Below are 26508 nucleotides of genomic sequence, written 5' to 3' on the forward strand. Positions count from 1 at the left end.
AAATGTCTGCTAGTGCGGACTCTGTGCCGCATGGCTACACGCAGCACAGACTAGGTAGTTCGGACTAAGCTTCCTATTCTGAACTACCGTTACTCCTCGTGAAACGGTAGTCCTCGTGAAGCCTAGTCCGAACTACCTAGTCCGTGCCGCGTGTAGCCGCGCGGCACGGAGTCCAAAGTGGGTACAATCAGAATGGTGGCTTTTTACACCAATTTTTCCCAGATGTAAATTACGTTTCAGAGTTCCAGAATGTCTACACTGCAGCTGGGTGATGTAATTTCCATTGTGGGTACACAGATTGTGCTAGCTCAATTCCAGATAACACATTAAACTAACAATGTGGCCACTGCAGCACAGGCAGCAGCTTGGGCTGTCCACCCCAGCTCAGACCGAGGTGGGTGGGTGGGCTTAGATTCATGTATCTACCCCAAGCTGCCACTGGAGTTGCTATGGCCACAGTGCTGTTTTCAGTGCACTAGCTTGAGCTGAACAGGTGTGAGTGTGTCGATCTATGATGGGAATTAAGGCCCAGCTGTAGTACAGACACACTCTTAGAGCAAAGTGTATGAGTGATATTACATGATGCATGTCAGAGCCTCCAAGCAGTGAGGGAGGCAGAGAACGAATGGCTATAACAGACCCTAAAACTTCCTGGATTCTGTGCTGGTGTGACGGCCAAAATGGCCCCTGGCATAAATTTGGCTGATCTGAGAGCTGTTCTGGTACAGCCCCTCCCACCCGCCTCCCCCAGACTTCTAATGGGCAGCTGCTCCACAGTCTGTTGCAATTGAGAATCCATGAAGTTGATGCAGACTATAGGGACTCTCCTTCCATCCCTGTCCCCATTCCTGGGGCTTGAGTTGTAGTGATCCTTAGAAAACAGCTGTCTTCTTCAGTTCCTGTGCCAGGGTGAATCCTCCTCCAGCCAGATCCAGGGCTTTTAGAGCCTGTTCATGACAGGGGAGGGATGGACCAAGGGCAACAATCTCACATAAGCTGCTTTCCAGAGTACATGAACTTACTGTTTGTTGCACTGTATCCAAGTGTCCTTGCCCCTTCCACAGTTACCTTTCTCAGTCCCTTCAATATTCAGTTTCTCATAGCAGTATCTGTCAGCAGCTGTCACTTCTAAAAACAGAAACGATTTTCTTCAAATAACATTATGCAACATGTTAAAAGCCTGGTGCACATTTAATGTTAGACATTAGATCACAGATTAAATAAATCAAAAAATATCTTCTATTTTATATCAGGGATTTTGGCTCTAATGATCTCTCCAAATATTTCTATATTCCATAGTGATAGAAATGTAGCCGTGTTAGTCTGGGGTAGTTGAAGCAAAATGCAGGACAATGTAGCACTTTAAAGACTAACAAGGTGGTTTATTAGATGATGAGCTTTCGTGGGCCAGACCCACTTCCTCAGATCAAATAGTGGAAGAAAGTAGTCACAACCATATATACCAAAGGATACAATTAAAAAAAATGAACAAATATGAAAAGGACAAATCACATTGCAGAACAGGAAGGGGATGCGGGGGGTGGGGGGGGAGGGGGAGGAAGGAAGGTAAGTGTCTGTGAATTGATGATATAAAAGGTAGGGAGAGTGGGATGTTTGTGAGTTAATGGTATTACAGGTGATAATTGGGGAAACTGTCTTGGTAATGGGTGAGATAATTCAAATTCTTGTTAAGTCCTTGTTGGCAAGTGTCGAATTTTAACATGAATGACAGTTCAGAGGATTCCCTTTCAAGTGCAGATGTAAAAGGTCTTTGTAGCAGAATGCAGGTGGCTAAGTCATTTAGAGAGTGTCCTTTCTGGTTAAAGTGGCAAGAAACTGTTTTCTCTTTGTGATCTTGTCTGATATCTGTTTTGTGGGCATTAATCCTTTGGCGAAGTGTCTGAGATGTTTGTCCAATGTACATAGCAGACGGACACTTTCGGCACATGATAGCATAGATTATATTTCTGGATGCGCAGGAATATGTGTTCTTGATCTTATAACTCACTTTTTCACAGACACTTACCTTCCTTCCTCCCCCCCCCCCCCCCCCCCCCGCATCCCCCTTCTGTTCTGCAATGTGATTTGTCCTTTTCATATTTGTTCATTTTTTTTAATTGTATCCTTTGGTATATATGGTTGTGACTACTTTCTTCCACTATTTGATCTGAGGAAGTGGGTCTGGCCCACGAAAGCTCATCATCTAATAAACCATCTTGTTAGTCTTTAAAGTGCTACATTGTCCTGCATTTTGCTTCTATATTCCAGACCTTGTTTATAAGTGAAGACCCGTTTTCAAGAAAAAACAATGTTTTTTTATTATGGACGGATTGAGATTGTAACGTGTGTATGGATAAATCTTGAGTTATAACAGCACTAGATTATAAAGCCAAATACTTGCCAGGAATCCTGGATCTCTTCACTTATAAATTAATAAATAAAGGAAGAACCAGTTCAGACAATAACTCCTCCAAAACTTTGGCCTTATACTCAAACCTAGTTTTTTTTAAAAATACAGCTAATTTCTCATCTTTTCCTGTATTATTTTTCCTTTTAATGTACCTAAATATTTTCAGCTTCTATCAGGCACCAGTAGTTTAAGTGCCTGAGATACAAGGCAAGCTGTTCTCTTTCGTTATGTCCCAAGCAGCAGGAGGTACTAGATACTTTATGACATAGCTGCTCTCAGAAGACTACCAGCCCAATTATTCAAGACCCAACACGTTCTTTGGATAAGCTTTATAAAAGCATCTGAACTTTCTGAGTACAGAGCGAAACCAAACTTAATCTCTCAACTCAGAGTTGCTGATTAGAATTTGTATTGTTTTGCTTCATCTCCAAAGAAAGCTGAAGTTTCTGGCTGAAATCAGTTAGCTTCTTCCAGCACCAAGAGATATTCAAGGCTAAAGCACCCTTCATTTGTACTAGAACAGCACAGAGCAGTGAATATACTTGTCCACGATGTAGCAGGCACTGTGAATGACCTGTTGCTGAAGACATTTCCCACCACATTAGTATCAGCAGTAATGGTTGTGCACTAGTGCCTAGGGCTACGTCTAGACTGCATCCCTCTGTCGACAGAGGGATGCAAATGAAGCACATCAAAATTGCTAACGAAGCAGGGATTTAAATATCCCACACTTCATTAGCATAAACATGGCTGCCGCTTTTTTCTGAAACGGAGTTTTTTCGAAAAAAATAACAGCAGTCTAGACGTGGATCTGTCGAATATAAAGCCTTTTCTGACAGATCCTATATTCCTCAAAAAATGAGGTTTACAAGATTACAATGAGGTTTCGAAAAAAAGTGGCGGACATGTTTATGCTAATGAGGCACAGGATATTTAAATCCCTGCATCATTAGCTATTTCGATGTGCCTAATCTACATCTCTCTGTCGAAAGAAAGGTATAATCTAGACACACCCTAGGAGTCTTAGTCATGCACCAGGACCTCACTGTGTTAGGTGCTGTACAAACAAATAACAGATAGAGCTGCTGCCCCAAAAGCCAACAATCTAAGGTTATGTCTTCACTACCACTTATGCTGGCAAAACATATGTTGCTCAGGGGGTTGAAAAATACACCCCAAGTGGAAATGGTTTAATTATGGTGATGGAGAGCTCTCCCTCATCGGCATAGAGAGACTCCACAATGGATCTCACAGCAGTGCAGCTGCATTGGTATCGCTAGGCTATTGTAAGCTCTCTAGGGTCGATATAGCCTAAATTGAATCTATTTTTCTACATGTTGTCATGTTCAACACACACAGTTTCATTTCTAACTGGATGTGTGATTTTAAACAAGTTTCATTAAACTGGTGGGTACAGTTCCATGTCAGGTCTAAGTTAAATGAATATAAACCAGGTGAAAACAGGCAAAGGAGTGTTCATACAAAATCCAGCAGCTTTAACTATATTGATAAGCTCTACATCAGACATGAACCGGACCTCTGGCTATCATCTTTTTTTTGAGCCATAGTTTCAAACACTTTCCTAACTGCTAACTAAAGAGAGGTAAACCAGTCAGTGTGAAGAAACTGATCACCATGACAGTCTAGTGGCAGCATAATAGAGAGGTTCTGGACTTGCCCTAGCCTCCCAGGGCTAGCTAGGGCCAGGAACATAGCAGAAGCAATATGTTCAATCCCTTGAGCGAAGAAACTCTTAAGTGATTTGCTCTATTAATGCAGAGATCAACAACAGTGGTCACAGCAAAGCATCAAGCCAAGAATTCATTGGCTGGAGACGTTGTTATGTAGAAGGCCAGGGACAGAAGTAAAGTGGGGGAAGGAAGCCAGGGACAGAAGTAAAGTGGGGGAAGGAAGATAGAGAATTGCACAGCAACTGTCCACAATCTTTCACAAAAAAGAGAAGAATCATCCCAAAAGTGGATTCAGACAAAAACAAAAAACCACAGGGAAAAGTTCAGAAGGGGATTCCTCTTTTACATATGGAACCCAGTCTCACAATAAGTACATAGCTGCAGCTAAATTTTGACTGATTTTAATGATTCCAGGTAGGTGTCTATAAGATATTTGAATCTTTAGAGCTATATCAATGAAAATCTATTTAGAAACAATAATATTTTCTTACTTTCACCCCAGATGTATTTACACTGCCGATCCCTGGTTTTACATCTTCCTCCAAAACAAATACCCTAAAGAGACAGAAGACAGACAAAACAATTTTTTTCTTCACATTTTCACAACTGGGTCAAAGATTCCCCCTGACTTCAAAGGATCTCAGATCAGAACCTATAGGAATATGTTTTCCCAGCTATAAAAAATAAATCCAAATTATAATTACCTGTTTGTTATCACATGAATACCCATCCATTTTGTGAATATTGGGAGAACACTATAAAAAGAGAAAATAACCACTTGATAATCCAAATAATGAGGAGGCTATACAAACAATTTCTCAATCTAAAGCTATCAGTAGCATTTCAAAATTTCTTCCAGTATGATTTTTTCATAAACAAAGTAATTTTATACAACTTTTAAACACTTACAATACTAGTACAATAATTCTCATACTGACTGAGATTGTACATGCATTTACTTGTTCCCTTTTTGTCAACCTATTTTAAAATGTTACCTGGCTAGAGTTTCCTGTGCAGTTTTCTTGAATATCACAATCATTTACTGCATCTCGGCACACAACTCCTTTAGATTCAAACTGAAATAAGTTTGGAAAATTGCTTTATTAGTATTTCTATACCCAGCTTTTTCATCCAATAATCATTTCAAAAATTTTAACCAGACTCAAACTTTGCAACTGTTTTGGAGAAGCAGTTTTGATAAACATTTCTGCATCATTGCCAAAAAGCCTCAAGACATGAAGAAATGGTGAAATATGCCACAAGAGGGGCCTGTTAGTGCTGTATATTCTACTTGCCAATCAAGCACCACTATTTCTGATTCAGTTGCATCACCCATTAAGGACATGCCTCACGTCCACCTCAGAGGCCTCAGTTTTTCCCAGCTGGTCTACTACTCTGTGCACCCCAGTTCACTTTTTTAATTTGTGCTCTCTTTCTGCAAAATTTTATATAAGATTTGCTGTGCTACTGTGTTCTAGATCCTCATATGGTGTAATCAGTGTAGCTTCATTGACTTCAGTGTAGCTAAATTCATTAACATGAATGGAAATTTTTTTCTGACACCTGGTTTTTCCAGCTGTGGACAAAATTGATATGATAGATAAATAGGGCGACATTTTTAAGATGCCTAAGTGATGTAGGTGCCTAAAGGTTTGTGTACAGCACGAACTATGCAATTCGATTATTTTGAAATAATTTCAAAATAACCAACAACGTATTCCAACTTCTGTAAACCTAATTCTATGAAGAATAATGCCTATTCTGAAATAGCCATTTCAAAATAAGGCATGTGTAGACGCTCCACTTCTGCTATTTTGAAATAGCCCCTCACCAGGACCATTCTAAGTTATTCCTCCTGGGGCGCTAAATCGAGATAGCATAGCTACATTGGGGAAGCCTGCCTCGGACTAATTTTACACTTTCCTGTAGTGTAGATGTGCTTTTTTGGAATAAGCCAGGGTGACTGACCCTTTCAGAGGAGTGAGGACCAATGGATTGGTGGTTACCTGCTACTCACTTAGCCTTAAGGGAAAGCAACTGGGCCTTATAATTGGCAGCTATGACAGGAAACAGGGAGGAGAGAAGAAAGTTGTTGAGCCTAGGAAGAGATATCAAGGTCCTGGCTAGACAAGACGTTGGTCTTCAGAAAAGATCCCTGAAGAAGTACTATCTGGGGAAGGGTGCCAGGGTACATAATATCCTTAGGGAATCCACCTTCCTGAGAGGCGGTAATTAGTTTGATGGAAGAAACCTGAGCGCTGTCTACATCAGGGCATAGGCCAGCTTAGCTACATAGCACATGTGTGTGGATTTTTCAGAGCCCTAAGCGACATAACTGGGTTGTCCTGACTCTTTAGTCCAGACAGAGCTTATGGAAGTTTAAGCTTGTTTAATTTGTAAATCCTCCTGGCTTCTTAATATGGGACTTGCCCCAGAGCCAATTTAATACAATGCAAGTCTTTTTAATTAATTAATTCACTGGGCTTTGGACCAGACCGGTGTAAGTTAAAGTAACAGCAGGCCTCCTTTAACCTACATATCCTAACACCTTACAGCTAGTTGCTTTTCTCATTACATTCTTCTGTGACCCTCTGTTCTAAAATGTTTCCCAACAGAAACTCCCTCTGATTCAGAAAGGCAAATTCAGAAGTGATGTGTAAGTTACATGGTGCATGCATCTGAACATGTAAATGTAAATGAGTTCAGAGGGAGTCCAAACTGATTTGGACTGGTTTGGGATTGAAAGAAGATTTAAATTAGGCTAGACTTAGATTCACCTCTGACTCTGGCCCACAATCCCTGCCCCAAATATCTTACAATCTAAAAGACAAAGATCAGAGCTAGATTAACCAATTGTTGATGAGTTTCAAGGGTCAGACTTTCAGAAAGGGAGATCCAAGGTCTGAGAGCAAAAATGCATGTGCAATTGTGCCTATAAACACCTGACCTCATTAACTCTCCAGAAATGACAGCGCAAGTGGTTTTAAATAATCATACTTACCTGACACTTCCTACAGCAAAGCCCATTGCTGCACTGTGAGCCTGCAGTCAGGGTGCATGCATGACAGCAATCTCCACCTTCAATGGCACATTCCTGGAGAGCAGACACGTGTGAAATGTTACAGAAAAAAGCCCATGTCTCCAAAAGCTCCATTATTGTCACCAGGTGCTTTTAAACTCGAGTAGATTTCAACCAGGCTCTGTGAGAAGCTGAATATATACTATACGCATGCCAATAAAACCTCAGAATTTTCACATAGTGAAGTGTGAGATAACATAACTTAACCTGTATATAAAATAGGACATAACTGTAATAACTGTGTGGTATCTGTTGCGGTGACAACTGTTTAATGGTGACAACTGTAAATCTTGATATATTAATACCCATTTCCCAAATATTAAAAATAATCCTTCAGGGCCCCAGAGATTTTAGTCTGGACCGCTCTCATTAATATCAATGGGAATTGTGGGTGTCAATGATTCCTGGACCAATACCTGAGGCTGTAGTTACTGATCCAAAACACATTGCACTTACTGCAGTAGTACCACAGTCACACTCTTCTCCATCTTCAACAAAACCATTGCCACATTCTGGAGGATCTAGAAGCTGTAGTGCAAAAAATTAAGAAAAACAAGATGCTACAAATTTTTCCCAAGATCCCAAGTGAATTTCTCAATTGTTAACCAAGTGAATTTCTCAATTGTTAACTATGTACAATTTGTTCAATGTGACTTTAAATATATTTAATTTAATTTACTCACAAGATAACATTTGCATTGTTTAGAGAGAGGGGATCTTAATAGGCTGATCTTGATCTTAATATCAACCTTCAAATGGAGTGCTGAAGGATAATGTACCCTGAAATATGTGGTTTTATTTCCCACATGTTTCTTGCAGAGGGGACTGTATTCCCCCTTCCTTGCTAAAAGAAAGCATGCACCTCTGAAAGATTTGTGAATTAATAAACATTACTTTAAAAAAAACTGTTTTATTTTAAAAGATTTTGGATACAATATTTTTATCACAACTTGATCACTCTAGCTTCTACTTCTTTCTTTCACATTTTCATATTGTATAAAAGAAAAATCTAAATGCTGCTAATCTATTGTGCTAAGGGATACAAAAATTTCTACTAAAGTATTTTGTGAATTAGCATAATTAGTAAACAAAACCATGGTGAGTAAAATCGCTTTGTTGCAAAAAAGAATCCACCTAATGAAGGGATTTAATAATCAAAATTTCTCATAATCTGTGGTGAAATATGAAAAAGCAGATATGGAAAAGGAAGGATACAGGTGTACAAAAACAAAAAATCATTACATCGTATCAAAAAACTAAACAGCTCTGACTCTCCTTTGCTTTAATAAGAATATCTGTTTAAAAAAAACACATAACATTTTGCAGAGGTATTCTCTTTTATTATCATCCAAATGAGAAAATAGCATTTAATGTGTGAGCCTCATGAGATGATTTTCACTCGGTGATGAGAGAAAAAGCAAATTCATTCTTGTTTACTCAATAAAAGCAGTTCTCTCATAATGAGAAATCTACAAACCTGCAACCATAAACCATCCAAGTGAAGAGCGATGCCTCCCTCTAGTGCTTACTGCAATTCAGCAGCTGTGCAATTGGTCACAACATTTACTCTCTTCCTCCAGCTACTGCAGAAATAAAAATCCCACTTGGAAATTGCTATTTCCTTTTACATTTTTGTGACAATCGAAGCTGCCAATTTAGCCTGTCTGCATGGTTCCCCACTAGTCCAAGAATTAGCATTGTAGGTGACAGCATCTGTTATAAACCAAAGATTCAAGATTCCCATCCTGACTATCTTGAAATTTGGCTGCTGCTGCTACACACAAAGCCGGTGTTCACCAACCAACCTATTGCAGAAGCCACCGTCCTAAATGTACTGACTCTTTTGCTAGTTGTTTCTTTAGCTCTAACTTATATTGATTTCCCTTTAAATTGTTAACAGCACTATTGTTTCCATGTTATATCATTTGTATTTTTCACCTGGATTTAAGTGTTTAGTGCCATAATGTTCCCACTGCTGCATCTGTTGATAGAGGGATAAATACAGACACAGAAAGGAAGGATGCCATTTCCAGGTAATGTACATCACCTCTCTCCCAGCTGTGCAAACATCCCTTTGTGGGGATCTCAAAGTTCCTGGTCTCAATTTGGGAGCGGTAGGCTAGGTACAGGATTGCTCCCTGTCCTGCTATCCTTTTTCTCCTCCTTCTAGTTTAAGGAGCCTTAGTTTAGCAAGGTATTTTAAGCATGTGTGCAACTTAAAGCAAGTAAGCCTTGACTACATACTTACTTAAAGCTATACAAATGCTTGCATATTAAATCAGAGCCAGTGTAGTTATGCCAATGCAGAACGTCTCACTGAGAATTTACCATCTTTCCTTCTTTGTAGTCTGATGTCTCCAGTGGCGGGAACCTGTGTGGCCAGCGGCAGGCCTGACAACTCAATTCCCACAGAACATTCAAGTTACACCCAGAGATTAATTTGATCCACTGAATACTATCCCTCTCCATCCTCTTGGCCCACCTTATGCTCTGTCTCTAAATTTTCAAGCAGTATTTTAAAAGGTATAGTTGCAAAACAACTTGTTGCCAAATAGCAGGAGGTCAGAGAAGTAGTCTCTTCGAGAATTGATGGCAAAGACATAATTATTTCAGAAGTGGTTGGTTTATTAATCTTCCCCTAGGGTCCAAATATATTATCTTTTCTTTTTCCAGTAATAAGAATATACCATAGACACTACTAGTCCCTGGAGTTTGCAGGGTAGCTTGCTGCCGTTGTACCAAGCCATCAGACTAGCTCTGCAAGCTAAATCTTAAAAGCAGATGTAAAGGTGAAACAAAAGCAGGTGTAAAGGTGAAACAAAATCCACACTGACAGATATTACACCAAAGTGATGAAGAACTACAGCTATATTGAATGTTTGCAAAGAAATCCAAAGCCTCATTAAATTAATTTGGTCTCATGTTCCATTTCAAATGCCAACCTTAGTTCATGCAAATCTTCAGAGCAGAACTGAGTGACTGGTGTTTTTTCCTCAAAACCTGGTGAAACTTTGTGCTTTTACAATGGGTTTTGTGGTCTGCACCTCTCAAGCAAATGTTAGGGGACGCTGGGGAACATGAAGCCACATGCATAACATTTTTGCCAAGCTGTAATTGGAAAATCTGGAAAGGGTATAGGGCTGGAAATCTAAAGTCACAAGTATTTTCTTGATATGACTCAGCTCTTCCAGTTTCAGCTGGATCATAAATATCACAGCAACAACTTTCCTTGGAGTATTTTCTTTATCATCATTTTGTGTCCTGCCCGAATACAGGGAGAGTAAAAAGATAATTTGTTTGAATGTATCCTGAACCTTTACAAAACTTTAGCAGTGTAATAGTTAAATTCAATAAAAACAGAATCTCTTGAGGATTACTTTATTGAACTGCAGAACACATCTCTATCCTCAGTAGATGTTTACTATATGAACAAGACACCATCTTCTCCTGACTGTCCTGCACAGTAACCCCGAAGTGGATTGAAGAATAGTCTTAGGGTACGTCTACACTAGCCCCCTAGATCGATCTAGGGAGGCTAATGAGGGCAACCAGAATTGCAAATCAAGCCCAGGATTTAAATATCCCGCGCTTGATTTGCATGTTCCCGGCGGTCACCATTTTAGAAATTGACTAGCCTAAAGTAACTGCCCGCGTCCACCGGCGGCTCGTGATCCTAGGCGAGCTAGGCAGCTGCCTAGGGCGCCATTGGCCCGGGCACCTGATGATGATATCACAGCCATTGACGGCTGTGCAGGCAGGGGCGCCGATTGCACCGCCCCGCCTAGGGTGCCAGCTGCTGCAGCCAGCCTCAGGCTGCACCTGCTCGAGTCTACATGCGGCAGTGAAACGGGCTTCCGATTTAAAGCCCTAAATCGAATTAGGTGGTATTCCTCCTGCAATGAGGCAGTTACTTCGGGCTAGTCAATTTCTAAAATGGCGACTGGCTGGGAACATGCAAATCAAGCGTGGGCTTGATTTAAATCCTGGGCTTGATTTGCAATTCCGGTCGCCCTCATTAGCCTCCCTAGATCGATCTAGAGGGCTAGTGTAGACATACCCTTAGTTAGATTGATTCCAGGATGGTCTTAACAAAGTGAGTGATCAGTATTGAATCAAACCAATAATGCTGATGTAGTGTTCCCTTATCTTGCATGACCACTCAACAACTGCCAGCTTCTTCAACAGGACAAAAAGAACAAAACAACCACCAAAATCCCCACACCATTAGTTATAAAAATACAGGATCTAATGTTATTATTCAGTGCTATACTAAAGATTTATTCTGCTGTATGTGAGGAAGAACTTTGCTCTTTAAAAAAAATGCTGGAAGAATCTGTACAAGATATTGAAAACATAAAGATTACATGATGTGTGTATCTTGTGCTGACCCCTTTGCACAAGATGAATTTCACCCTCTGAGCCTTGGCCAGAAAGGGTAGCTTCCTTCTTCCAAGAGTTCTAGCAGCAAAAAAATGTATTTATAAGATTGTGGACAGGTGAGAAGTATGATATACCTTGACCAATCTTCCCTTTCTTAATATTAAGCTGTTAATTACCTTGGATGGCTTATTGAAGAGGCAAGCACCACCTCCGTTGTTTAAAAATTCATGATACTCCTCAATATCACACTTGGAAAACTTGCTTGGAAGATAATAACTACAAAGAAATAGAGCAGTTGGTTATTTATTTCTCAACTCACTTTTAACCATTACACAATATTCTATCTGCTTCCAAAATATGGGAGGAACATATTCTGGGAAAGAAATCGCTAGGGTACTTAGTTGAGATCCATGCGATCTGTTTGCAAACTAATTTGTAAATCAATGATTCCATTTTAACTTGTAAGCCTTTTTGGCAATATTAAGCTGTCTTTTAACAGTGAGAAGAGAAACATATTCAAGAGATGAGACCAAATGCTGCAAACACTTGCTACAAAGCATAGAGCTTATTAATATGCAGGTTCCATTTGAAGTTTTTGTGGGATCAGATTTTTATTTGAAGGCCTATATACTTTAAGCCATCAATCAACAGGGTCGTCAGAAAATTATTCATAGATGGAAATAGAGTTTTTTTGGCCTATATGATGTGATACATTATACTACCATCTTATCACGTACTTTTAACAAAAATTTAAAATGACATGTAGTCCTGTGGCATCTTAGATACTAACAAAAATATATATAGTATCATGAGCTTTCATGGGCAAAACCTATTCCTTCAGATGAGCATGAGTGGACACTAGTTTATGGGAAAGGGATAGCTCAGTGGTTTGAGCATTGGCCTGCTAAACCCAGGTTTATGAGTTCACTCCTTGAAGGGGCCATTTAGGGATCTGGGGCAAATCTGTTAAGGATGGCACTTGGTCCTGCCATAATCACAGAGGACTGGACTCAATGACCTCCCAAGGTCCCTTCCAGCTCTATGAGATAGGTATATCCCCATAGAGAGAGAGAGCAGATAAAATTCACCCCAGTACAGAGAGGATCTATGTGAAGTCTTATGCACCAATCAAGATACATAGCTACACATATTCCAAGTGCAAAAGGGGAGCATACTGTGATCATCTTGTCTTACCTCCTGCATAACACAGGCTGTGGGTAAGCATGGTTAAGTTGTGCAGAAGATCTTACACAGAGGTATGAATTCTCCCTAAGGTGACTTAAGAGATCGCTTTATTTAGGCCCAATTTCACAAAAGTGCTGTGCAATTCATTGTGACATTGGCACATGCTTTCCTGATTCGGGGCAAATATTTACACAGCAGTGGATAAAAACACTAACAAAAGTACTATTAAAAACAAGCCTGCATTGACTTTAGGTTTCCAGCCCACTATCCTTTCCAGATGTCCTTGCAGTTTATGTATTCTTTGGCAAGGTGGTCTGGTGCCAAGATAAGGAAACATGTTCCATCTATCGCCTCGCCCCAGTTAGGGAACCCTATCACAGCAAAACTATCCACTATGTCCTGCATATTGTCCAGATTCACTACTTTTCTAAGCAGAACTTTGATTGCCCTGGCTATCTCAATCATAGCAGCCTCCATAAAAGATTTACTCCATATTGGTTCCCTATGGATTGGTAGTAGTCTGGCTTTTCAAGTGTCCATGGGGCAATCAGTACTTGTTTCTCAACTGTCAGAGCTGGTCTCACTCTGGTATCACTGTGCTTCAGGGATGGGGAAAGCTTGGTGCACAGTTCCAAAAATGTGCCCTTACACACGCAAAAGTAATGCACCCTTACTCATCATCCAGGAGCTACATAACTATAAACTCCCACCACTCAGGTCTAGTTTCTTTGGCTCAGAAGCAGCGTTCAGCTGTGTCAAAATGTATGAATTGCTCCATTCCATGGCTTCCAGCAAGCTTATATTTGTGTGTGTGGCATCACATTGCTCCATGCAGTGATTAGCTTAGGCTCTGTAAATACCACAGGATAATGTGATATGTTTGCAATATACACAACAGCATGCAGCTGTGTGGGATCCATTCTTGCCATTCTTTGTTGTGAGCACAGGCCACCCAAGCTTAGGAAAAAAAGGCACAAAAAGGCTTGTTTGCTGTTGACTTCAGGAAGGGGTGGGGAAGCAAGTGCCTCTTGGGAGGCTGATGACAGTCACCCATAACCACCTGCAGCAATGTTTTTTATCCCATAAGGCATTAGAACCCTAGCCCATAATTAAAATCAGCTGCAGGTGATTACCCACAATGCATCACTCCTTATGAAGCTGCAAGGCTGGCAGTGAGGATGTGCTCTGTTTACCACTGCCACCTACTGGGGAGAGGCAGCATTGCATTTGTTAAATTGGATGCTCAAAGTCAAATAAAATAAAATAAAACTGATTTTGTAGTGTAGATCCATCCTAATTTTATGTAAATCAGAAATGTGTCTATTTTTCTCTAGCAGTACTATCAACATGTGCAGCTAGAGTTGCTGCCCCTAAATCATGTACAACTTTTTCAGATGCTCAGGCTCAACCATGAAAGATATAATATTTGCTGATTCATTTGCTTTATGTCATTACATGGAAATTCCTATAAAAATGTCTTACCCAGTGTCTCCCATTATACATCCAGACCACGTGTCCTCACATTTACACTCACCTAAGAACAAAAAAAGTAAAATTCACTGAGTCTGACAATGTTAAAATCTCTGCAGAACATACACTATGTTTATCATCTTAAAAAGAACAGTGAAAACACTACATCCCTAATTTCTTCAAAATAACATACATGGCAAGAAACATTTACTTTTTTCACTATGCACAGGACTCAAAGCTACATGTAGTAAATCAATTAAGGAATTCATCTGCAAACAAACACCTGGAAGATGATAGGTGACAGCCAGCATGGATTTGTAAAGAACAAATCATGTCAAACCAATCTGATAGCTTTCTTTGATAGGATAACAAGTTTTGTAGATAAGGGAGAAGCAGTGGACATGGTATTCCTAGACTTTATTAAGGCATTTGATACGGTCTCTCATGATCTTCTTATCAATAAATTAGGCAAATACAATTTAGATAGGGCTACTATAACTGGCTGGATAACCGTTCTCAGTGAGTAGTTATTAATGGTTCACAATCCTGCTGGAAGGGCATAACAAGTGGGGTTCCACAGGGGTCTGTTTTGGGACCGGCTCTGTTCAATATTTTCATCAATGATTTGGATATTGGCATAGAGAGTATGCTTATTAAATCTGCAGATGATACCAAGCTGGGAGAGGGTTACAACTGCCTTGGAGGATAGAGTCATAATTCAAAATGATCTAGACAAATTGGAGGTATGGTCTGAGGTAAATAGGATGAAGTTTAATAAGGACAAATGCAAAGTACTCCACTTAGGAAGGAACAAACAGAATGGGAAGCGACTATCTAGGAAGGAGTACTACAGAAAGGGATCTAGAGTCATAGTGGACCACAAGCTAAATATGCGTCAACAGGGTGACACTTGAAAAAAAAGCAAACATGATTCTGGGATGCATTAACAGGAGTGCTGTGAGCAAGACACAAGAAGTCATTCTTCTGCTCTTCTCTGTGCTGATAAGGCCTCAATTGAAGTATTGTGTCCAGTTTTGGGCACCATATTTCAAGAAAGATGTGGAGAAATTGGAGAAGGTCCAGAGAAGAGCAACAAGAATGATTAAAGGTCTAGAGAACATGACCTATGAAGGAAGACTGAAAGTATTGGGCTCGATTAGTTTGGAAAGGAGAACACTAAGAGGGGACATGATAGTGGTTTTCAGGTATCTAAAAGGGTGTCATAAGGAGGAGGGAGAAAAATTGTTCTCCTTGGCTTCTGAGGATAAGACAAGAAGCAATGGACTTAAACCGCAGCAAGGGAGGTTTAGGCTGGACATTAGGAAAAACTTCGTAACTGTCAGGGTGGTTAAAAACTGGAATAAGTTGCCTAGGGAGATTGTGGAATCCCTATCTTTGGAAATATTTAAGAGCAGGTTAGACAGACATCTATCAGGTATGGTCTAAATGGTAATGGGTCCTGCCATGAGGGCAGGGGACTGGACTCAATGACCTCTCAAAGTCCCTTCCAATTCTAGTGTTCTGTGATTCTACACATTGGATAAACTTTCTTCCATAAAAACACGTTACTCTGTAATCTTGACAATCGTAGAAAAAAAATTATTGCTTTCCATTTCATGTTTTCCAGTGAAATCAAGAGGAAAGTCCTCCACTATATAAAGAGCTTCACTTGAAAGAAGGAAAAGCAAAGAAAAAATATATATATACACACAAACTTACCAGTTAGCAGTTTTCTTTTATCTGAGAAAATGCCAAGATTGTGGCCTAATGACTGTGCCAATGTCACTGAAAGTAAGTCTGCCTTTCCAAACTGAAATAAACAAATCAGGATGCAAACAATCATCATTTTGACACAAGAATCTTAAAATATAAACACACCTTTTATACCTTTTAAAATAAGATTTTTAAGGCAAAAGCAGATCAATGGATTTATGGCTCTTACTTCAGTGAAGACCTATTAAATGCAGCTGGATAATGGACCAGCATTCAGTGAGACTAAACTCACACTTAAGAATAGGCTAGGTAAGATTTTGTGTGAAGAGAAAATTTCAGATTCTAGTTTGGAAATTTGGCTGAACCGAAACTCAAAATTTTTCCATTTGCCTTTTAACATTATCCTTTGTTTGAACATTCTTTCATGGGTCTTCATTAATATTCTGTATCGATCATGCAACAGGAAGACATTTTGACAAAAAGGTGTGTGAGACACAAACACTATGTCTACACATCAATTTTCGCTGGTATGAATATTCACACTTACTTCATTCACACCTCCACCTTTCAGTAGTGAACAAATTCCACCAATGTAGGCTGCTCCGCTTCGACTGCTTTGAAATTGACTTCCCCTTTAAAAAACAAAACAAAATGAAAAAGTTTACTTATTATGTTAAGCAATCCTTCTATTTACATCTCTTATTTCCAAATGCCAGATGCAGTTACTGTGTTGCTCACTGCTCACAAACAGAATACAGGGCTGTGAAAACCAAAGAATCTTTCACAATTCTTTCAAGGAAATCTTTCCCTAAACAGGGAAGGAGAAATAACATCTGTTTTCATGCACTGGCAAATTCTTTGAGGATGAAACTCTCCTATAGTTTCATAAAGTTGAAGGCCAGAAGGAGTCATAACATTATCTACTTTGACGAAGTGGGTCTTTGCCCACGAAAGCTTATGCTCCAATAAATCTGTCAGTCTATAAGGTACCATCGGACTCCTCATCACTTTTGCAGATCTAGACTAACACGGCTACCCCTCTGATACTTATTATCTACTCTGACCTACTATATTAAATTTCAACCAAATACCCCTATATTGAGCCTAATCACTTTAGACCAAAGCATTTCATTCCTCAGAAGATCAAGCTGCCATGAGCCACAGGCAGAGATCAAGGTGCCACCCATGTCCAAAGTCCCTGCAATGGCATTCGCATTTGAAATTGATTAGATGAGACATGTCCAAATGATCCTAGCAGGTGAATCAAGCCCCACGCTATAGAGAAAGGCAACTGTCCACAAGGTCTCTACTACTCCCTGGAGAAAAATTCCTTTATGACTCCTGATCTGGGACTCAAGATAACCCTGAGCATGTAAGCAAGACACATCAGCCAGGCATCATTAGCAAAGGGAATTCTTTGCACCCTCTCAGAGCACTGATCCACCCTGTCTGATGTCCTGTATTCAGTTGTGGCTGACCACACATTCTGCAGGGTAAGATGGAAAAAAACCAAAACCAACCCACAATATATTGGGTCAATTAGGCCTCAGGAGAAAAAAAATCTATCCCGGCTCCTGCAGGTGACTGGCCGAAGCCTTGAGGCATGGTATTTCCCCAAATGAGAGCATGCTGAGGGCTATACAGGCAAAGGCATGTTTCCCTGAACTATGACAGAAGGGAAGGAACAGGAGATTCAAAGATTCACAGGTTCCAAGGCCAGGTGGGGTCAGCACACAACCATCAAGCTCATTCCCTTAATTCCACTATTTGTATCCCTGGTAAAAAGGTGTAATTGTAGGATATGCTATTTCTAGATGATCTAAGAATGTAATGTTCTCACACTATTTTATTATTATTTGTAATTATAGTAACGGCTAGACTCAAGAGGCTCCAATCAAGATTGTGGCTGCACCAAATAAAGTGTCCTACAGCAACAAGAGATCATGCCCCAAAGAGCTTACAATCTGAACAGAGAAGGCAAAGGCTGGAAAAAAATATAGTATTTTATCCAATTACATAGATGGTGAACAGAGGCACAGGAGTAATAAAATCTGGGCCCACTAATATTTATGCACCATGCTTAACTTTACTCATGTAAAGTCAATAGAACTAATTTAGCACATGCCTAACTGTCTATGGGATTGGGCCCTAAGTGACCTGATCAAGGTCACACAAAAAGCTTATGGCGAAGCAGGGAACTGAACCCCAATCCAGTTGCTCACCAAGAGATTGCTCTTTTATCTTAGATTTTATTACATGAATCACACTACCAAAACAATTCAGGGAATTAGAGAAGAGCAGAAAAGCTCCTCCCAGGAATGATATTCAACTTTCAATCCTTGTGGTGCACTTGTCTCTGGACAAGTTTGAGGGAACAGAGAACCTCAGCAGGGCACCCAGGATGTATTGCATCATTGGCTTTTAAGAAGTTCTCCACACTAGTTTCAATGTTCTGCTATAAATGAATAATGTGAGTGGCCCACTGGTAGTGTTCTACTGCAATATAGTGCCATGCAGTATCCATCAGAGCAGCTGTGTTGGTGTGGTAGGTAGTTACACAATACAACAGGAGTTCACAGCACATGCAGTTTGTGCTTAGTATATTGAAACTAGCATGAAAGTTATCTCTAATGATATGATTAGTTACACTGTTCTGCCCTCCCACCTCCCTGTTCCGACACATTAGTGTCAGGTTTACTGTATGCTGCATAACACAATAGAGAGGAGACATGCCAGCCACTAATAATAAAGTGCTCCCCATGGAATGAAAAAATAGTAATAAAATGGCATACAAAGTTACGTACGAAAAAAGGTGAACTGCATCACTTTTCTCTCTGATAAAATCTCTCCTATATTTCATAAACTCACGTAGGGTCACCAATGGGTTTTCAGATATGGTGAACTTGTTATCAGTAGCCCAGGTTTCCATGGCAACCAATACTATCCTGGTGTTAAGTTGTTCTTTATAAATCTAGTAGATTAACAAAATGAACAAATATATTATATCAAATGAAATAGAGGTGCTTCTTTTCCTTTTTTTTTTTGGTAACAGCTTACATTTTGAGGTAATACAATATTTAGTCTGTAATAATGAACATTTTGTTCTGTGAAGCTCACTAACTTTCTTTTTTTAAACAGGAAATAGTACTAGAGATGAAATCCAAAATTTTAGGCCCCATCCTAGTAAGCATTTCTGCATGACCAAAGAGTCTACCAGCAAAGAGCTCCTGGCAGAAGCTGAGCCTGGTTAAGATCTCTCAGTCTCTAAAATCTTTGTTAGAATGAATTGAGAGATTTCATACAAATCTCTAAAGGACCACACAAGAATCCTGGATAGCTCAAAGATTTATATTTGGAAAAATCATGGTTTATCTTTATTTTATAGTATTCAGCATTCCCTACTTACACAAAAGGGCTCTATATGCCTTAACAGATATATGTAACAGGAATTATAACTATTTCCATTATTACAGAATTCTTCAGCAGTGCTGTGAGCAGTGCCTGAGTGGCTTATCAGAAATCATGATGTCACAGATCAAAGGATTTCAATAGTGGGAATACTATTTTTCATTTGCAAATACTGGAAATGTTTCTGGGTAGACTAGCCATCTACAATCAATTTTTAGTCTCAAACAACTACCTATATTTCCCTGCTCCATATAAAATAGTATGAACTCAAATTTCTCAAAGGCTGAACAAAGCATATAATTTCTCTAAAAATTTTAGTGCAAAATTCACATAAATTAAAATCATGTCTAGGTGTGAAAAAACATTTCCTACAATTATCAGCACCATGATCATGTGAATAACAGCATTAGAAAAGCATTTAGTTGAGTGATACTTACTAAATCTGCCATGTTCACCACTGATTTAGCATAGCTGTTTGTGTGGCCAACTGATAATCTATGTTTCTTACACTGAAAAACAAGCACAGACCAGTTACAAATTTATTTCTGCAAATAATTTTGACTGAAAAACATAAAGCAAAAGATGGATCTATTAACAGAAGCTGTATTCAAGCTACTTATCTTTTGTAGTGACTAGAATGTTAAAAAAATCTGTCCAGCAAATTCTTTAGATATGCATATTACCTACTCGCCTTACAATGGTGTGGTGACGATTCGTTAATGAATGTTTAGAAAGTTCTTTAAGATCCTTGGTGATACGTGCTACAGAAATGCAAAGTGTTGTTATTAATTGCTATTATTATTAAACAGTTAACATTTAGATACCAATACAGGTCTTGACAACATAACTGCAGTAGAATTACCTGAAATTGCTTCACAGAAGTTATTCCATTAACACACATAACCACAGCTTCACTTATCTAAATATATTTTCTTGCAGTTATTCTATGCCTTTATTCATACATTTTTATGCATGTAAAGGGCTCTGGAGCCCCAAAAGTTTGAGAACCGCTGATCTATAGCAATAGTCTCATACACTTTGTAAAGATACACAACTGGGTCCCTTACTGCAAAGTACTGTAGTATTACTCTACAAAGTTAAAACAAAAGACAGGACTATGTAGCACTTTAAAGACTAACAAGATGGTTTATTAGGTGATGAGCTTTTGTGGGCCAGACCCACTTTCTCAGATCAAATTGTTGAAGAAAATTGGCATGACCATATATACCAAAGGGCCAAATGATATCCCTTTGGTATATATAGTCATGCCAATTTTCTTCCACAATTTGATCTGAGGAAGTGGGTCTGATCCATGAAAGCTCATCACCTAATAAACCATCTTGTTACTCTTTAAAGTGCTGCATAGTCCTGTCTTTTGTTTCAGCTAGACCAGACTAACAGGGCTACATCTCTATTACTATTCTACAAAGTTAGTATTTCCTACTCAGCACAGCAATCTTCCCAAGTTTTTCCACCTTCTATAAACAAGCCCTTCTATAAACAAGCACTTTATATGTTATGGCACTTAGCTAACACAATGACAAGGATCCTAGAAAAACCTAACGCATATAGCCAAATTTTTCAAAAGAATCTAATGATCTTGGGCCCAATTCTGGATGGCTTAAAAGGACCTCATTTTCAAAAGTCAGGCCCATATATACTGTGTTAATTTGGACATTCAAAATTAGTAGTTACATTTGAAAATAGTGCTGCCAGACATAATATCAAGAACTAGTAGACTGAGGCTTTAAAAACATTGTCCACGTAGCCCATTCAACAACTCTGAAATATCAGAATGTGTCTGGTAGAAGCAATCACTGAAAGGCTCCCATATGTTCCTGTTGACTGCCAAAGCTCTAGCCCTGCCACTTGTCTGGCCCCAGAATACCAAGGAATGGTCTTGATTGAATGGTACTCAGTTTTTATTTTCTTCTTGTCCACAGCAGTAATTAGATCAGCCAAAATTGTATCTCCCTGTTATGTCTTGGAAAAATACATGCAGCTGGCTTCAAAGAGTTCCTGAAGATTTCAGGAAGCTACAAGCCTTCAAGGCCTATTAGAAATTATCCACATTCCTACCCCTCCATCATGCAAAACTGGGAGCCTCCAGACTGCTCATATTTTCAGAATCCTGCTGTGCTATTCTTTGAAGTAGCAGCAGCTGGCATAAGAGGGTGTGGGGAGCAATTGCAATTGGAAGGTTCTAACATTCATATGTCTGCCAGAAACAAGCCAAGACTGTTTCTATGAACAGGAGGCAGAAAAGGAGACTAGAGTCTGAACAAGAGTATTCAGAGCTGGGCTGGTGGAAAAGGAGACCAGAATATTACTGTAAAAATCTGAGTCAGAGAGATGAAAAAGAAGGGCACTCTTAGGAAGGGATGAGAGACAAAGGTGAACATTGGGAAGCTGAAGATCACTATTAATGAAGGCAATGACAGGAAAGAGGAGGTAGATAGGCACAAAGAGAATACAGAAAATAAGGTAAAACCCAGTGGGATAAGACAGTCTCTTCCTATACGGGTAGTGTTGCCTAGGAGTCAGCCTTCAACATCACATGATGTGGTCCTGTAAGATTTTGGAAAGTCTGATATATATACACACCAGGACTTAGGTAAAGAGGAAGTAGCCCCAGATATAAGTAGCATTTGGAAGGAAATCCCATCATGTTTTTTTTTTAAGGGCATGAGTCCAGGAGCCTTGAAGAGTGGACAAGACAAGGCTCTTGTCTCCCCCAGCCAGTCTGGATGAGTTTTAGGAAGGGGACCAGCATATATGCTACTGTCCCCGTTGGAGCCTTAGGACTAACTGGGGAAAGGAGGAGCTAGCTAAGGCCCTGTAACTGGCTTCAACCCAACTCCAAGGAGGAGACCTGGGAAGACTCCTATTTTAAGGAGAAAGAGAATCTAAAAACTCCACGACTTCTTCTCTAGTTGATGTCTGTATTGACTGTCTTGTTCTAATGGCTGGCAGTTTTTCAACTTTGTCATTGACATTTTCCATTTGTTTTTAATTCATTACTGTTTATAATATCTTCTCAGAGAAGCAATGAGGGTGACTGTCAAAAGTTCCGGTCTCAGCTCTGCCATCGATTTACAGTGTGACCTTGGGCAAATCACATGCAGCTTCATTATCAAGGGGTGCTGAGCCTCCACAAGCCCAAGAGAAATAAGAGGCTCTGATGGAGCGTAGTCCCCTCTGAAAATCAGGCTCTTCCTATAATCCCATTTACCTATCTTTGAAACTAAAATAATGATGCTTGCTCACGTTTGCAATGGCCTAGGTCTAGGTAGGAGATCTACACATGAAATGTTTTAGATACATAATAATGACTGATAATTTTTATTAAAGGATTGGAAATAAAATGTATTTTCAGTCCATTTTTGTCCTTTTCAGCAAACACTGATATCGCCCCACAAAAATTTCTCATGGAGATATTTGGTTCATTTCCTTCTTTGTGATCTAGTTATGGGAGCACATCTCTATAAGTGACTGCCGCTAGCAGTTCATCTCAGGTCACTTATTCTTTGTTTTTAGATAAACATCTAACAGGGAAAATTTTATTGGGGTTTGTTTTGGTTTTTAAATTAAATCCATCTCTCCATCACTAATAAATCACTGTAAATTTGTGTGCATTATCAGGCAATAGAAAATTTACGGTAAGTCAACATTACAGCAAGTCAAAAACAAAAAAACAGATGTAAAGCATGTTGTACATGGCTGTTTATTTCCAGCTACCATAAAATACCCTTGGTGTGTTACATCCACCACAGATTATAGAGTCAGAGCAAGGAAACTATCTGTGAATAAAGTTCTATCCATTTATAATTCTCCAGTATTTTGAAGGTTCTCTCCCAGTTCCATGGTCACTGTTTCTACTCTATAGGTATAAATGAGAATATTAAGCAAGGACTACTGCAGAGTCAGTGAGCTCTGGGAACAGCTTGCTTACCCCGGACAGATTTCAACACTGATTTATGATGGCTGAGATATCACTAAGGTGTGGTCTATGCTTCAAAGTCAGATCAACATAACAGCATCATTCAAGCATGCGAAAAAGCCATAGCTATGCTGACCTAAAACCAAGTGTAGCTGTGGCCTAGTCGACAGACAAATGCTTCCGGTGGCGTATGTGCGGCTGCTCGGCAAGATGGACTTCCTATAGTGACACAATGTTCCTATAGTGACACAATATTCCTTTCCATTATTATAGGGAGCACCAATACTACAGCCTACTGCAGCATAGATAAAGCACACAACCTGTGCTGCTGCTGCATAGACATGGCTTAACATAGTATGTACTCAGCTGGCCAGGAATTCAGCAATTATAAGGCACTGCTCTTTGAGGATGGCAAAAACAGGAAAAAGATAAGTTAAAGAGACATATTTGCAATAATCTCCTCTAATTCTAATTGTTTAGATATGCAGCAACATAATTTGTGACCCTTAAAAAGATGCTATGTGCTCAGGGTTAACATAAAATTCATTCTGGGTGCAGGGTGGGGGGGCAAGGCTGGGGCAGGGCCTTGGGGAGAAGGATGCAGGCTCTGGGAAGGAGTTTGTATGGGGGAAGGAGCTCAGGGATGGGGCTGGAGCAGGTGGAAGCTGTGGTGTAGGGTGGAGGGGTTTGGAGTATGTGAAAGGGCTCAGAGCTGGGGCAGGGAGTTGGAGTGTAGGAGGGGTTGGGGATTGTGTGCTCTAGCCAGACAGTGCTTAACTCAGACAGCTCCCAGAGTTGATCACATGTCCAGCTCTTAGGCTCACAGTGGCTCTGTGCACTGCCCCTGACTGCAGGCAAAGATCCTGCAGCTCCCATTGGCCATAGTTCCTGGCCTATGGGAGCCTGGAGCCAGCAGTCAGGATGAGGGTAGTGCAAAGAGATCCTCTAACAACCCCAGTGCCTGGCCAGACATGCCAGTAGCTTCTTGGACCTGCTATATAACATATTCCATAGAATTTCATCTAGTTACTCCTCTATTGACCTGGATCATTTGCATTTGGCTAATCAATAACTTCCAGAAATTGATTCAGTCTTGATTTGAAGACTTTAAAGCATACTCTATACTATGCCTCCTCCCCGTCAATCTAAGCTATGCAATTTCAGCTATACAAATAACATAGCTGAAGTCAATGTAGTGTCTTTCATGTGGTAAGGTTGGTGGGAGCTGATCTCCCATCAACTTCAGCTACTCTTCTCATCCTGGTGGAGTACCAGAGTCAATGGGAGAGTGTTCAGAGCTTGAATTATCACATCTAAGAAGACACAATAAATGGATCACTGATGGATCAATCTCTGGAGCATCAATCCACCATGTAGTAGAAGACAAGCCCTAAGAGACAGAGAATCCACAACTCCCCTAATATTTTTTTCCCAATGGCTAATGATTATCATTGTTAAATTTTTTTTGCCTTAGGCTACCTCTACACTGGCAGCTTCTTGCGCAAGAACTCTTTTGTGGAGGAGTTCTTGTGCAAAAACTCTTCCACAAGAGAGTGTCTACGCTGGCATGTGCTTTTGCACAAGAGCATCCATGCCAGTGTAGATGCTCTCTTGTGCAAGAAAACTCTGATGGCCATTTTAACCATAGGGCTTTCTTGCGCAAGAAATTCATGTTGCCTGTCTACACTGGCCTCTTGCACAAGAACAGTTCCGCAAGACATCTTATTCCTGAGCGGGAGCATCATAGTTCTTGCGCAAGAAGCCCTGATTTTATACAGTAGAATGTCAGTTTACTTGTGCAAGAACATACAGCCAGTGTAGACAGGCAGCAAGTTTTTGCGCAAGAGCGGCCACTTTGGCGCAAGATCGCGCCAGTGTAGACACAGCATTATTTTCTATTTGAACTTGTCTGGCTTTAACATCCAGCTTTTGATTCTTTTTATGTCTCTCTCTGTTAAGATACGAAAGGGCTCTTTAACCTAACAAAGAAAGTGACATGCGTTCTCTTAAAAAAATAAAAAAAAAACACTAGCAAACTGCAGGCTTACAGTACAGGTTGTTTAGTTATTATAGTAAACATAATGTTCAAGAGAGTAAGGAACAAAAATCAGCATGAAGTCAGATATACAGCTGTTCATTCTGTGTCAAAATCTTGTTTTGTACATATTTTAGGTCTAATTATGTTCTCAGTTATGCTGCTGAAAATTAGAAGTAACTTTGCTGGAGTCACACAGTGATAGAAGTGAGATCAGAATCAACCACCCTATCTTTAGGACATAAACTACATTATTGTTTAAGCCTTGAAAGCACATAAGGCAATCATAAATTATCAATGTTTTTCAAATAGTGAAATACACAAGTCTTACCATTAGATGATCATTCACTATCATTAACTCAATATATTTTGTTTCCTTCTCAACTTTACGTGAAATCTGATGAACCTGCAGAAAGATTAATGTACAATAGCTGTTTAAATGGCAACTGGAAATAAATCCTAATTTCTCACATCAGCAAGGATACATCATTTCCCTGTGTTCTTGTCTATTATAAAACCTGCCATTGTGCCACCATTTTTTTTTATTTATAAAACTGACAGCAGTACTACTAAAAATAATTTGTAGGTATGTCAGATCAGCCTGTGTTTCCAAGCTATAAACAGGGACACATCTTTTAGCTACACATATAATCAGGAGATTTTTTGGAGGGTCAATAGGAAAATTATATTTTAAAATGTAGTGTGTTCTCTGCTCCCCATTCCTTCCAAAATACCTGTAAGTCCTACAAAATAAACTTAGACTTTTCTAAAAGAACTCTAGATTTTTTGAGAGTCTAAACAGTGTCTACATCTTTAAAAACTTGCTTAGTACCAGTTGCAAACTCACAGAATTGCTACAAACTCTCAGAATGGCAAATACAAAAAAGCCTTTTTATAAGGTCTTTACAACTTATTCAAATTCTAAATCAACTAGCACTAATACACAGTCAATTAAGTGTCACATTTCCTTCTGGTTTACAAATATTGACAGCCATGTTTCTAAGTGATGCCATTATTTTCCCTGGTCTTGCCATCTTATGTTATTCTTGTTGCTGTAAAACTAGAGCAACTGTTCCTTGTTTACGTAAAGGCAGATAATCCCTCTAGTGCTATTTGATATAAAGTGAATTTCACAAAAGTTATTTACGTGACCCATTTTTTTCATTTGCCTGTTTTCTTTTATGTCAGTGAATATGT

At 39.6% G+C, this 26508-nt stretch overlaps 1 protein-coding gene across 12 annotated transcripts in view; it reads right to left on the reverse strand.

Annotated features, from left to right (window-relative positions):
* ADAM22 (ADAM metallopeptidase domain 22) overlaps nucleotides 1-26508 on the reverse strand; it is a 203167-nt gene that overhangs the window by 43466 nt on the left and 133193 nt on the right. For all 12 annotated transcript variants that reach the window (XM_075922417.1, XM_075922415.1, XM_075922414.1 and 9 more), the window contains exons 9-21: nucleotides 25643-25717; nucleotides 19774-19845; nucleotides 18733-18899; nucleotides 16476-16560; nucleotides 15935-16025; nucleotides 14228-14279; nucleotides 11737-11836; nucleotides 7637-7708; nucleotides 7103-7195; nucleotides 5097-5177; nucleotides 4806-4856; nucleotides 4593-4656; nucleotides 1023-1128 (exon numbers count right to left, since the gene is read on the reverse strand). In XM_075922417.1, coding sequence (XP_075778532.1) covers nucleotides 1023-1128; nucleotides 4593-4656; nucleotides 4806-4856; nucleotides 5097-5177; nucleotides 7103-7195; nucleotides 7637-7708; nucleotides 11737-11836; nucleotides 14228-14279; nucleotides 15935-16025; nucleotides 16476-16560; nucleotides 18733-18899; nucleotides 19774-19845; nucleotides 25643-25717 — 1109 coding nt within the window. The remainder of the gene's footprint in view (nucleotides 1-1022; nucleotides 1129-4592; nucleotides 4657-4805; nucleotides 4857-5096; nucleotides 5178-7102; nucleotides 7196-7636; nucleotides 7709-11736; nucleotides 11837-14227; nucleotides 14280-15934; nucleotides 16026-16475; nucleotides 16561-18732; nucleotides 18900-19773; nucleotides 19846-25642; nucleotides 25718-26508) is intronic.

This window comes from Pelodiscus sinensis, chromosome 2 (genome assembly GCF_049634645.1).
Source record: "Pelodiscus sinensis isolate JC-2024 chromosome 2, ASM4963464v1, whole genome shotgun sequence".
Taxonomy (NCBI): domain Eukaryota; kingdom Metazoa; phylum Chordata; order Testudines; family Trionychidae; genus Pelodiscus; species Pelodiscus sinensis.